General features: G+C 36.4%; 1 protein-coding gene across 1 annotated transcript; it reads left to right on the plus strand.

Moving 5' to 3' along the window:
• Positions 1–407: 407 nt before the first annotated feature.
• Positions 408–11386, plus strand: LOC5574919 (probable G-protein coupled receptor Mth-like 1; the record flags this gene model as incomplete). Its single annotated transcript, XM_021857032.1, has 6 exons — positions 408–562; positions 983–1128; positions 9489–9633; positions 9755–9859; positions 10718–10890; positions 10959–11386. Coding segments are annotated over 6 exons (762 nt in total), but the record flags the coding sequence as incomplete, so codon positions are not given.
• Between the last annotated feature and the right edge of the window lie 246 nt (positions 11387–11632).

An 11632-nucleotide genomic window follows, 5' to 3' on the forward strand; every position in this document is an offset into this window, starting at 1 on the left:
TCCAAATCCAATCCAAATCCAATCCAAATCCAATCCAAATCCAATCCAAATCCATCCAAATCCAATCTAAATCCAATCCAAATCCAATCCAAATCCAATCCAAATCCAATCCAAATCTAATCCAAATCCAATCCAAATCCAATCCAAATCCAATCCAAATCCAATCCAAATCCAATCCAAATCCAATCCAAATCCAAATCCAATTCATTTTCAATCAAACTTCAATTCAACTTCAATTGAGCTTCAATCCTATACCAATTCAACTTCAATTCAATATCAAAGTAACTTCAATACAACTTCAATTAACTTTATTTAACATCAAAGCAACTTCAATACAACATCAAACCAATTTCAATCGTACAGTCATTAAATTTCAATCCAATATCAACATAACTTGAATCCAACATCAATACAACTTGTACAATTTAAGACCGGTGAGGACCACTGATTCAATAGACTTATCTCTGTTTTTTCCCATTCCAGCCTTCCTGATGTACTTCTTCATGATCAGCTACTTCGCCTGGCTGAACACGGTGATGGCCAACGTCTGGAAGTTGACAGTGTGAGTAATAGTGTTCCCCGATAACCCGTCGATGGGTCTGCTGTGGCTCTCTGCTCTCTGTACCTCCCTGACAGACAATGATGAATGGCTGAGTCAGGTTCCGCTGCGATTGGTCATCATTCAAATGACGTAGGCATGTAGCCTAGATTTTACATAATTCCCAGCATGACAAACGCGGTGTATGCTCGGATGCACAGTGCGCCACAGCGGATATACCATATTTCCTACGCAAACAGACAAACAGACAAACAGACAGTCAGAAATCCCATCGCTTAGTCAGATTTGGCCAAATCAGAGCGCGTTTAGGTTGATGGAATCGACCGCTCGTAAATCGCAAATCATTGTCCCCCTCCCCCCTTTCTACCCGTGGACGATTTTCCGCTCCCCAATTCACGTTCTCTTCCCCCCTATCAATTACAGCGCACGGCGGTGGAAAATCCGAGAGAAGGCATGGTACGTCCTGAACCACATTTACGCACACACGGTGGCGCTCACCTTGACGGTCATGGTCTACATCTACCACATGCGGAATCCGACGTTCGGAGAAATATCCTGCTGGTTCCGGAGTAAGTATCTACTCGCTTTTCCTCAGTTTCCACGGATCTGCATACGAGTATACAATTTCCTTGAATGCGTTTTATGGATCGAACCGATAAAGTGCGAAATTACCATACTTATAGCGATGGGGTCTCTCGGATGGGGTGGGTTGGTTACTGGAGCATGTGGAGCATCTCAGGGATGGTAGCGAAACAGTGTCTTGCTAGGATAACAGTGTTCATAAAGATTTTCAAGACAGAATCCGATTAGATATTTCTTAGATTCTTTTTGGGATTCCTGTAACAATACTTTCACAAGTACTAATGCTCGTCAGTAATTGAATTCTGAGAGAACTGAAAGTATCTCTCACTTTTCGCTCTCTGTAACAATTATGATTCGCAGCACATCATGAGACCTTGTTTATCGTGTACAGCTACAGCACTGAATAAATTGGGAGCGTAACGTAAATAAGCGAAAATAACGGGTTTAATCATCGCTCTCTCTTTGGGGCTCTGCTTCTTTGCTGTTATTTATCAAGCTTGTTACAACTTGCGAAACATTGCCGATCATGAACCGGTATATATCGAATATTTAACTTCACTTGATTTAATCGTGCTTCAAATTCAAAAGAGAACAAAATCTGCAATGCCTGATGCATGTCAAATTCATCAGGTATTTCAGGTATTATTCCGACACTTTTTTCAGGATCAAACAAAAAAAAAAACGATCAACTGATGGAACATACACTTCGTAGTTGCTACTCCGTGATCAATCAGGACAGTGATATTGCACAAAGAACCACTCAGATAAAGCTTGGGTTTTTAGCTTTTTTTTCCATCTTCAATGTACAATCACACTACCCTTGATATTTCTCGATTGATAACGGCGCCGGCCACGTTCTTATGTCAACCGGGGAGAGGAAGGAACGTTAATTAGTTAGCCGTTGTTACTAGAAAACCGGAGAATCTCCTGAATTTCCCACAGCTACCTTGGAAGTAGGAGTGTTTTGTTAGTGATGGATGAGGTATTCGACAAAGAGTGTTACAAATATGTGAAAGGGACGTGCCTGGGATTGAACCCACGACCTTCTGCTTGCAAATCAGAAGCGATAGCCATTAGACCACCAACCCCGTCAATTATTCCGGCACTTTTTTCAGAAGTTCATTTAGTAATTGTTCACGGGCTTCCTCAGGAGTTCTTCTTAGAATTTCGTTCAGGATACATAAAAAATCAATCTTATAATACCAGAAATAATACCAAAGATTCCATTAGAAACTCCACCAAAGATTCTTTCAGAAATTACTCAAGAAACTCTCCCAGGAATTCATCCAGTGATTCTTTCATCGATTTCACAAGGATTTAGTTCAAGATTTTCGGTTAGGATGGCGATGGATCTGGTGTAAGACGGGATTGGCAGAATATCATAGGTTCAACCCCAGACCTTTCTCTTTCCTCATACTTTGCAGTTGTATATTTCACTTGCTTCTGTCTTTCACCCTTAATGTATTACAGTTGATCCATCACATTTCACAGCATTTGCTAGACGGATTAAAAAACCGTCGTCTTACGCATCATTATAGCACGCCTTTCCTTACGCCTGATACATAGGCAGTCTGCTAACCAACCAGCAAGCCTCTCTGCCTTAAAAATTATACCAGATGTTGGTTCCGAGAAGAACTTGAGGGCTGCGTAGTTGTGAAGATTAGACAAAAAAAAGTTAGGGCCATCTTCAAGAAGAATTTCAACAGGAATTTCACTAAGGATTCTGATGTTCTGAAGTGACTTCAGTAGTGTCGTCAGGAATTCCTCCAGAGATTTTCCGACAAAATCTTCAAAGAATTTATCCAGAAATTTTTCCAGAGATACCTCCAACAAATTGTTAAATAAATGAAGAAAATCCTAACATAATCTATGTAAAAAAATCTGATAAACTCCTACAAGAAACTCCTTGAAGCTTGAGGAAGCCTTGGAGGATTGTGTAGATTCATTTCTGAGATAACACTGCGGAACACGTTTTTGTCTCCAGCACCAAAATACCGCTATTCACTTAATTAAGGGTTGCTGAATCCATTGCTGTTTTCAGAAATATCATAGCACGTCCAGTTTTTGAGATATTGACTGTTGAAAATGCAAAAAATGACTATTTCAGCCAACTTGCATGCAAGTTTCTCAGCTTGTAAGGTAATATATTGGCTTAATTTGCCACTGAATTCAAACTTTATGTGTATAACAATACTTATCATCAAAGTTTGTATTATTTTCGATACGGAAAAGTTATTTTTTGATGGTTTAGAGAATTGTTGTATTTTGCCATATAGAAGAAACGAAGAATTTTGTATGGAGACTGCAAGCATGTTGAAAAAATCGGTATAATCGAAATTTAATCGCGCAATTTCAATCAAATTATGTCTGAAATGAAAGTTCAAGTTCTATTTTGCATGTTTGGTGGATTAGATTACAAAAAAGTATGATAAATTGTACTTTAAATTTCATGTAAACATTAATAAAAGCAGTGTTTTGTACAACTTTGGCGACCTGTAGCTAAAAAATTGTGACGTGCTGTAACATTTCTGAGAACGGCATCAGACTCAGCAGCCCCAAATCTACTAGAGACACATAATTTGGTTCTTGAGACACGCAAACGTGTCATTTTTGTTACGCTGTGTAACTAGTAAAAAACAGGGTGCAGCTTATTTTTCGAAAGTTCTCAAAACCAAAAATTCGTGTGCTCTTCTGAATTCAAGTCCCATAAAAGGAGAAACCTCAAAGTTCGAGCCGAAAGTGTTGTAAGGTTGTAACGTTTAAAAAAATAGAAAATTTACACCGTCTTCAGCCAAAGGCTGCACATACAAAGCAGTTACGAACACTAGGCAATGGACAACACAAAGCACCCAGTAGCCCAGTGATGAATTTTCCGTTTGACGAAAAGTTTTCACCGACTGGAGCGGGAATCGAACCCACGCTTCGTGGCATTCACAATACGCCTAAATGGCGGACGCCGGAAATCGCACGACCACGAAGCCCACAAAACCTTTATAATTATAATGCTCTTAGGCATGAATAGCCTAGAATCAGGCAATTTAAATGTGAAATGGTTTTTCTCATTTTCGAAACCGTTAAAAAGGTCTTAGCAAACTTTTTTTTTATTAAATTTTAAACAAAAATATATTTGAATTTGATAAAAAACATATGCTCTATTTGATTCGAAGGGTCAATTTTAGTTAAATACTCCAAATGTAATTTTTGGCGAAAAATTATAAAACACCCATTTGTTTTTAATTTATTAAAAGATCTTGTTTTTGGGCAGTTTTTGATGAAAAACTTCAAAACATTTGTCAATGAAATGTGTTTGGAATTATTATTTCGAGCATAATAGAATATGTTAGATAGCTTTTATTGAATGTTCATGAAGTTATGGAACAAAGAATACTTTTTATCAAAATGAGGGAATATTCAGCGAAAACTACGTTTAACTAAGACTAGTATTAGACAAATGTTATCCTCTGCAAACATTTCATAAATTTGATTATGAAAAAAAAATTAAGCTTCAAAATTGGTTATAAAATAACAAAGTTATGAATACTTCACCCAGGGTCATATTTCATAACTTGAGAATTCACCTTCAGTCGCCTACGTCAACTAAATCTTAATATTTTTGCCTCAAACTTTGAGGTTTTTTATGTGATTTGAATTCGGAAAGCTACAGAAATGTTTGGTTTTGAGAACATTCGAGAAATAAGACGCGAAAATTAGTGTCTATTCATTTGCAGAAATTAACATGCCTGATATTTCAAGTTTTTTTTTCAAAAACTTTGCTTCCGATATCGTTTATAAATAACGATTCCAAACAGTTCAAGAACTAATTTTTAAATTGAAATATAACATTGTACATCTATTAAAATTTTGTGCTAATGGTATAAACGATATAAAACAATGATATTTTTTTATTTATCAAACAGGAATGCTTAAAACTTACCTGTCAGCATCAGAAATCTTAGAATCTGATCTTAAGAAAATGTAATTTTCAGGAATTCCATTTCATACAATATTGGTGTTCAAACTTGTCACTTTATACACAAATATTTTTTTCTGGAGAATAATGTGAAATAAAATCTTTTACTATTGCAGAGCTTAATTTCAAATCAAAATTCATTAGTAATTAAAGGTGAATTGACTGTAATTTAAAAAGCAATAGTGTGGAAAGATATTGTCAATTTTATGTTAAATTTGCCAACTTTAACTGGAGTTCTATTGAAAATTTCTGTACATCAACGTACTTATGCACATCATTTTTTTTTACTCGATTCAAAACAGGAAATGGCACTAACCTCCCAATTGGATGCGAACATGCCTTCTTTAAAATGTTTCTCTGAAGGCGGTTTTGTATTTTCTCAGATTTTATGTAGGGGAAAAAGTGCAGTTCGTATTCGTTCGATTTTCCCCTTTTCCTGCAAAGTTTGTCATTGTTGTAGAGCAGACAAAACCAAAATTGTGTTAAAACAGCCAATACCTGAGCAAAAAAAAACAATTAAAAAAATCTTTAACAATGAACACTAGGTACTTAATAGGGTAACGACTGTTTATTTCATTGCTAAACGCTAACAGTTGGCGCCAGCTACAAAAAGTGCAGACAACAACCTTTCGAACATTCAGTTTCTCTCACTGACCGCCGAGCGGCGACACGGATGTTTGTATTCCACTCACTGGTCGCGCTACGCTGGGTTCTCAAATTTCTCGAAATTCCAACACAAACGCATGGAAGAATGGTAGTCGAGAACTGTCAAAACGTATGGAAAATGATGAAAAACGTAAATTACTTGCAATCGGGAAACTGAAACGAAAAAGTAGTGATTAGAAATCAAGCGTAATGTGAATACATAACTTTTTGAGTTTAGTTCATCTTCCGTGCTTCAGGAATTCGTTTTTACTACTACTGAAAAAAAGGCCGTCTATTGTCTTTTCAGTTTTGAATATCCCCCTATTGTACCACTGTTTTAGGAGATTGTAATGCAATAACCTGCAAAAACAGCCCAACTATTCAAAAAAATAAAAATAAAAAAGGTTGAATCGATTGTTAAATTAACACGAATAACCTAAGCAATTCTGAAATTCGAAGATAATTGAGCTTTTTCTGAATGAAAAACCGCGGATAATTGATTACTACTAGTATACATTTTATTTTATATATATATATTAGACAGTTTCACAAAAATAAAAATTTCTGGGATTCAACCAGTCACCCTCAATTCCTAGTTGCAATACTAAAACAAACTACCAGACAAATTTTCATCCAATTTGGAGAAGATTAGGAGGTGCCTCAAGTCGAATTTGTGTTTTTTAGCTATTTTTTACATTCAAAAAATTCTAACAAGAATTTGGAAAAATGAAAATCAGAATAAATACCACTAGTTGAACGTATTATTAGCACTTTACAACTTTTGAGAACACTGTATGCCGATTAAAGATAGTTTTGACCTAATAAAATTGATTTCTGTTCATTCAAGTACCTGTAAAACATACATTTCTCTACAGGTTTTGTTCTACGAGATTCTAAAACTCATGCCTAATCATAAAAGTTCAATCGTAGTATCATTCCTTTGTCATTTTTGAACATTATTGTAGTACATCATTTTTGTATCCGAATTACAGATAAATTGTAAAAAATCGTCGGAAATACGACATTCCTCATTCCACTGCATTTAGAGCTGCTGCCAAATGGCGCAATGGCTGACATGTTTAAAAATTGAACATAGTAGCTTTGCTTTTTCAATGATGGATGATGATTGAAGAAAACATCTAGCAAATGTCATCAACGCTATTGTGTTTCAAACAACATTCGCATTTGATGCCAAGCATTTACATATGTGATATAGCCCCGAGGTCAAGCTTCTCGACTACTGATCTTGAGGTTCAGAGTTTGATTACGGGAGTTCATTTAGAGTGTTTTTTTTCCAATAGACCAAATGACTTGAGGCCAGCAAATTTCATCACGATTGTTCGATTCAAAAGTGTATCTTGTGGCTGAGTTTTAATCAATAGAACTCACAAAAATCTCCCACTCCTAAGTGAATGAAGAGAAATGCTCAAGTAGTGATTTGCGCCTTTAGTCCTTTTTCAATGCTGCGTATAATGAACATTCGTTTCACTCGAAAAAAAGAATCAAACTCTGATCCTCAAGATCGGTAATCGAGAAGCTTGACTTCGGGGCTATAACACATATGTAATTGCTTGGCATCAAATGAGAATGTTGTTTGAAACACGACTGCGTTGATGACATTTGCTAGATGTTTTCTTCAATCATCATCCATCATTGAAAAAGCAAAGCTACTATTTTCAATTTTTAAACATGTCAGCAATTGCGCCATTTGGCAGCAGCTCTAAATGCAGGGGAATGAGGAATGTCGTATTTTCGACAATTTTTTACAATTTATCTGTAATTCGGAGACAAAAATGATGTACTACAATAATGTTCAAAAATGACAAAGGAATGATACTACGAGTGAACTTTTATGATTAGGCATGAGGTTAAGAATCTCGTAGAACAAAAACTGTAGAGAAATGTATGTTTTACAGTGTTCTCAAAAGTTGTAAAGTACTAATAATACGTTCAACCAGTGGTATTCATTCTGATTTTCGTTTTTCCAAATTCTCAGTAGAATTTTTTGAATGTAAAAATAGCCAAAAAACACAATTTCGACTTGAGGCACCTCCTAATCTTCTCCAAATTGGATGAAAATTTGTCTGGTAGTTTGTTTTAGTATTGCAACTAGGACTTGGGGGTGACTGGTTGAATCCCAGAAATTTTTATTTTTGTGAAACTGTCTAATATATATATATATATATTTTTTAATTTTTCTGAATAAACATGATTGTTTCGAAATTTATAATTAAATATTGTTTGAATTCCAGATTATTCCTCCAAAGTCCAAATTTGTTTTTCTGAACGAAAAGTCGTACATGTCGAGCTTTTAATTACTTACTGATAAAATTTGATCGTCACTGAACTGGAAATATGAACTAGAAATTTTGGTCTGATCGATAAAAATTTCATGCTCAAAAATGGTTAGCTCTGGAGAGTTTCACTGCTAGTATCCCTGATCATGGAACAATTGTAGTCTGAATTGCTTTAAAATAATTTCCCTGAACATTATCCTTGTTATTTCCAAGATTTCCAGATATTTCCTTCAGGAAGTAGGCACCCCAATAAATCGAATGAGACTTCTGAAGCAATTCTTTGAAAAATATCAGGCGAATCCACACACGATTGAATGATCGAAGGAATTACATAATAAATTGCCGTGGTATTTGCTGGTGTGAAACCGTTAATACACAATAAAGAATCTGTGGAGATCTTACTTGAGAAAGTAAGTAGAAAAAATTGAAGGAGTAATCCCTAAATGAAATACCGCTGAAATTCATGGAGAAATTGCTGAAGGAACTTCAAGTCGAATTGATTGATAAATTCCTGTAACAGTTCTTGATGGATTTCCACGAATAATCCCTGGAGTAGATTTTAGAGCAATTATTGGAAGAAACAGGATGAGTTCTTGAAGGAATGGATGTAAAAACGGTTGGGACAATAACAGGAAAAATTGGCATTGGAACTCCTGGAGCAATTCTAGCAGGTGTTTGTAGGTGTTTTTCTAAAAACACTAGAGTTTTTGTGATTTTCTTGGAAGCACTCCGGTAAGAATCTTTGGAAGAACTTTTAACAGTGGCAACCGAAGAACTCGGTGGTAGAATTGTGAAAAAAAAATCTGAAAAATATCTGAAGGAAATCCCGAAATAGCTTCTGGGAAAAATCCGAGCAATCATCATAGGGAGAGTTTGTGTATCCGCTATTTGTATCATTAGCAGTTTTTGAAGCCTCTAGAATTTTCAGAGTTCACCTTATTTTGATTTAGAAAAGAGGCTTTAAAGACCTCTTACAAAAAATAAGGACTTTTTACAGACTGGCATTAGTATAGTGACAAAGCCTCTAAGCAGAGCCCCGCTACCACCCCTGGAATCCTCGGTCATGGTCATCTGACAGGATATTTCGCGATCCCGTGGATTCGAAAAGCATATCAACGTGGAAAGGGTGTAGTAATGCGGAAATAGTTTCGTCATAATCATAGACGAGCGAGCGATTGAAATCCATCCCTGGATCAACGGTGGGTGGAGTAAAGTCAAAGAGTATTGCCAAGCCAGCGGCGGATGCAGTAGCAATTCAATTTCGCAAAGATATGTGCTACTTCATTCCACCTCGCCTCACCCACCGATTACATCTTGCGCTCATGGCATCCAATTTCGATTTCATTTTCCTATTTATGTCCTATTTCACCGTAGTTGCATAGTTTTTTTTCCCCAAGCCCAACACAATTTTCTAAGTCTTCATTCGTTCTTACAGCGGAACGAGAGCAGTCCTACTTCGTCTATCTGCCATTGAGTGTCATGCTTAGTATCAACATTTTCCTTTTCGTGTGGACCAGCTATCATCTGCATGCCAGCGGCGATGACATTAGCCCGGATCGAAAGAAAGCACTCCGATACAAGTAAGTGCCAGCCTGGCCCAGCCCTGATTCCATTCTAAATTGAACACTGCTTCTTCGGCCAGATAAGTGTCAAAACGACGTGGAGTTCCCTTTTACATTTCATTCTTTTTCGCAATTCCAGATGCATGCTCTACTTGAAGCTATTCCTGCTGGCTGGGCTTATTTGGATTTTCGAAATCATCTCTTTCCACGTGGAAGACGGACGCCTCCATCGGTCCTGGTTCTGGTGAGTGTGTGTTTGGATGTTACACTAGGCGACTAAATTGGATATTATCTAAATTGGATATAATAGATTTTGGCCCGCTGATTTAGGTTCTATTCGCAGATATTCCGAATCACGCATAGTTTTTGAGAAATACGAGATTTTTATTCATATTTTCATGGATATTCAATTCTTTGTTCTACAACAAGTGTTTGCATTTGCTTATCGAAATCCATTCTTAGAACAAGTTTAATTCACTTTATATTTTTTTCCGCGAAAAAAGAGTAATTTTATATTATGCAGTTTTTGTCATATAATTTTATTACAAATCTTTCTAAAGCAAATCGGAAATCGAGTGATAATGGAAACTATACAATTACCATGACATTGACAATTGAGAAGCTATACTAAAAAGAAGCAAGACATAGTGAGGCTATATAAAAATGAGCAGTAATAAAATCAAGAAACTACTGTACTGCTTTTGATGTTGTTTTGGGAAAAATAATTCAAAAATATATATTAGAATTTATGTTATGCTGAATCATACAAGTTATGTATGTATTTTGATAATCATATATTACCAATTATTGTGGAATGTTGTATTTTCAGGAAAATATGAAAACTTGTTTCTTAAAAACTGTACGTGTTACGAAAATTCTGATAACAGATTTGAAGTCAGTGGGACAAAATCGATTTGTGGGTACACAATAAATGCTCAAAGAGCGAGAACCAGTGTTCTTCAATGCTATCTCTGTTGAGTGGGTGCTCTTTAAAAGCACTTTAATGTTCCAGGCGATTACGCTCTCTGAAGAGCCTAATCTTTGTTTCCGTTCTAATTTCCCCGATATCACTCGAATGCCCGTCGTTCGGTTTGGCTTTTAGGTTTTTGATAGATTCCATCAACTGCCTGCACGGGGTGCTGATATTCTTCGTGCTGATCGTGTGGCGGCAACGCATCAAGCGGGAACTATCCGGACGTAAAGTGCTCTGCTTCCGATGTCCGGCCAGTTGGGCACAGCTCAAAGATGACGAACAGGAACAACTGGCGGAAGAAGGTAACTGACCGATGATAATTGAAAATAATGACATTCTAGTATCTAATTCCATTCTCTTCCAATCGTAGGTCGGGACTATGGAAAGTATGACTTGATCATCAAGTGAAGGGAACAATAATACCAGAGGTGGAACCGGATTGAGGTTTCCCCGAAGGCAACGAGTGGCAGCATAACCGTCTAGCAACTAAGCGTAACAACAGAAGATTAACAACAAGCTTAACATGCGAACAGTGACTTACGAGAAGGTACTTCATCAATTTAAGGATTAGTTAGATGTTTAATCAGTACGTAGCAGATACTGTAAGAAAATAGCTGTTAAAAGTTTGTAGGATAGCGATCATTAGCTTCCAAGCTTTACTGTCATATTGTTGATAATCAGCAGAATCGCATTAGGTTAAGTTGAAGTCTAAGAGAATGTTTAATAAACACAGTGAAATCAAATGTTGAACTAACACAAATGCATGGATTTTAATAAACGTAACTGAATTAATTATAATTTTAAACACTTCTTTTATGAGATGACAAATGTTAGGGTATCCCAATTTATTCTTATTATTCCATATGCCGTTATCACTGGGGCAGAGCCTGTTTCTCAGCATAGTGTTCCAAGAGCACTTCAACAGTTATAAAGTGCGAGCTTCCTTCGCCAGAGTTGCAATTTTCGCATTCTTACATCGTGTGGCAGGTACGGAGTCTATGTCCAGTAGGGTGCGGTTTATTTTTCAAAAGTTCTCAAAACTAA

Source organism: Aedes aegypti, unplaced genomic scaffold, assembly GCF_002204515.2.
Source record: "Aedes aegypti strain LVP_AGWG unplaced genomic scaffold, AaegL5.0 Primary Assembly AGWG_AaegL5_hic_scaff_629_PBJ_arrow, whole genome shotgun sequence".
In the NCBI taxonomy this organism is placed as follows: Eukaryota; Metazoa; Arthropoda; class Insecta; order Diptera; family Culicidae; genus Aedes; species Aedes aegypti.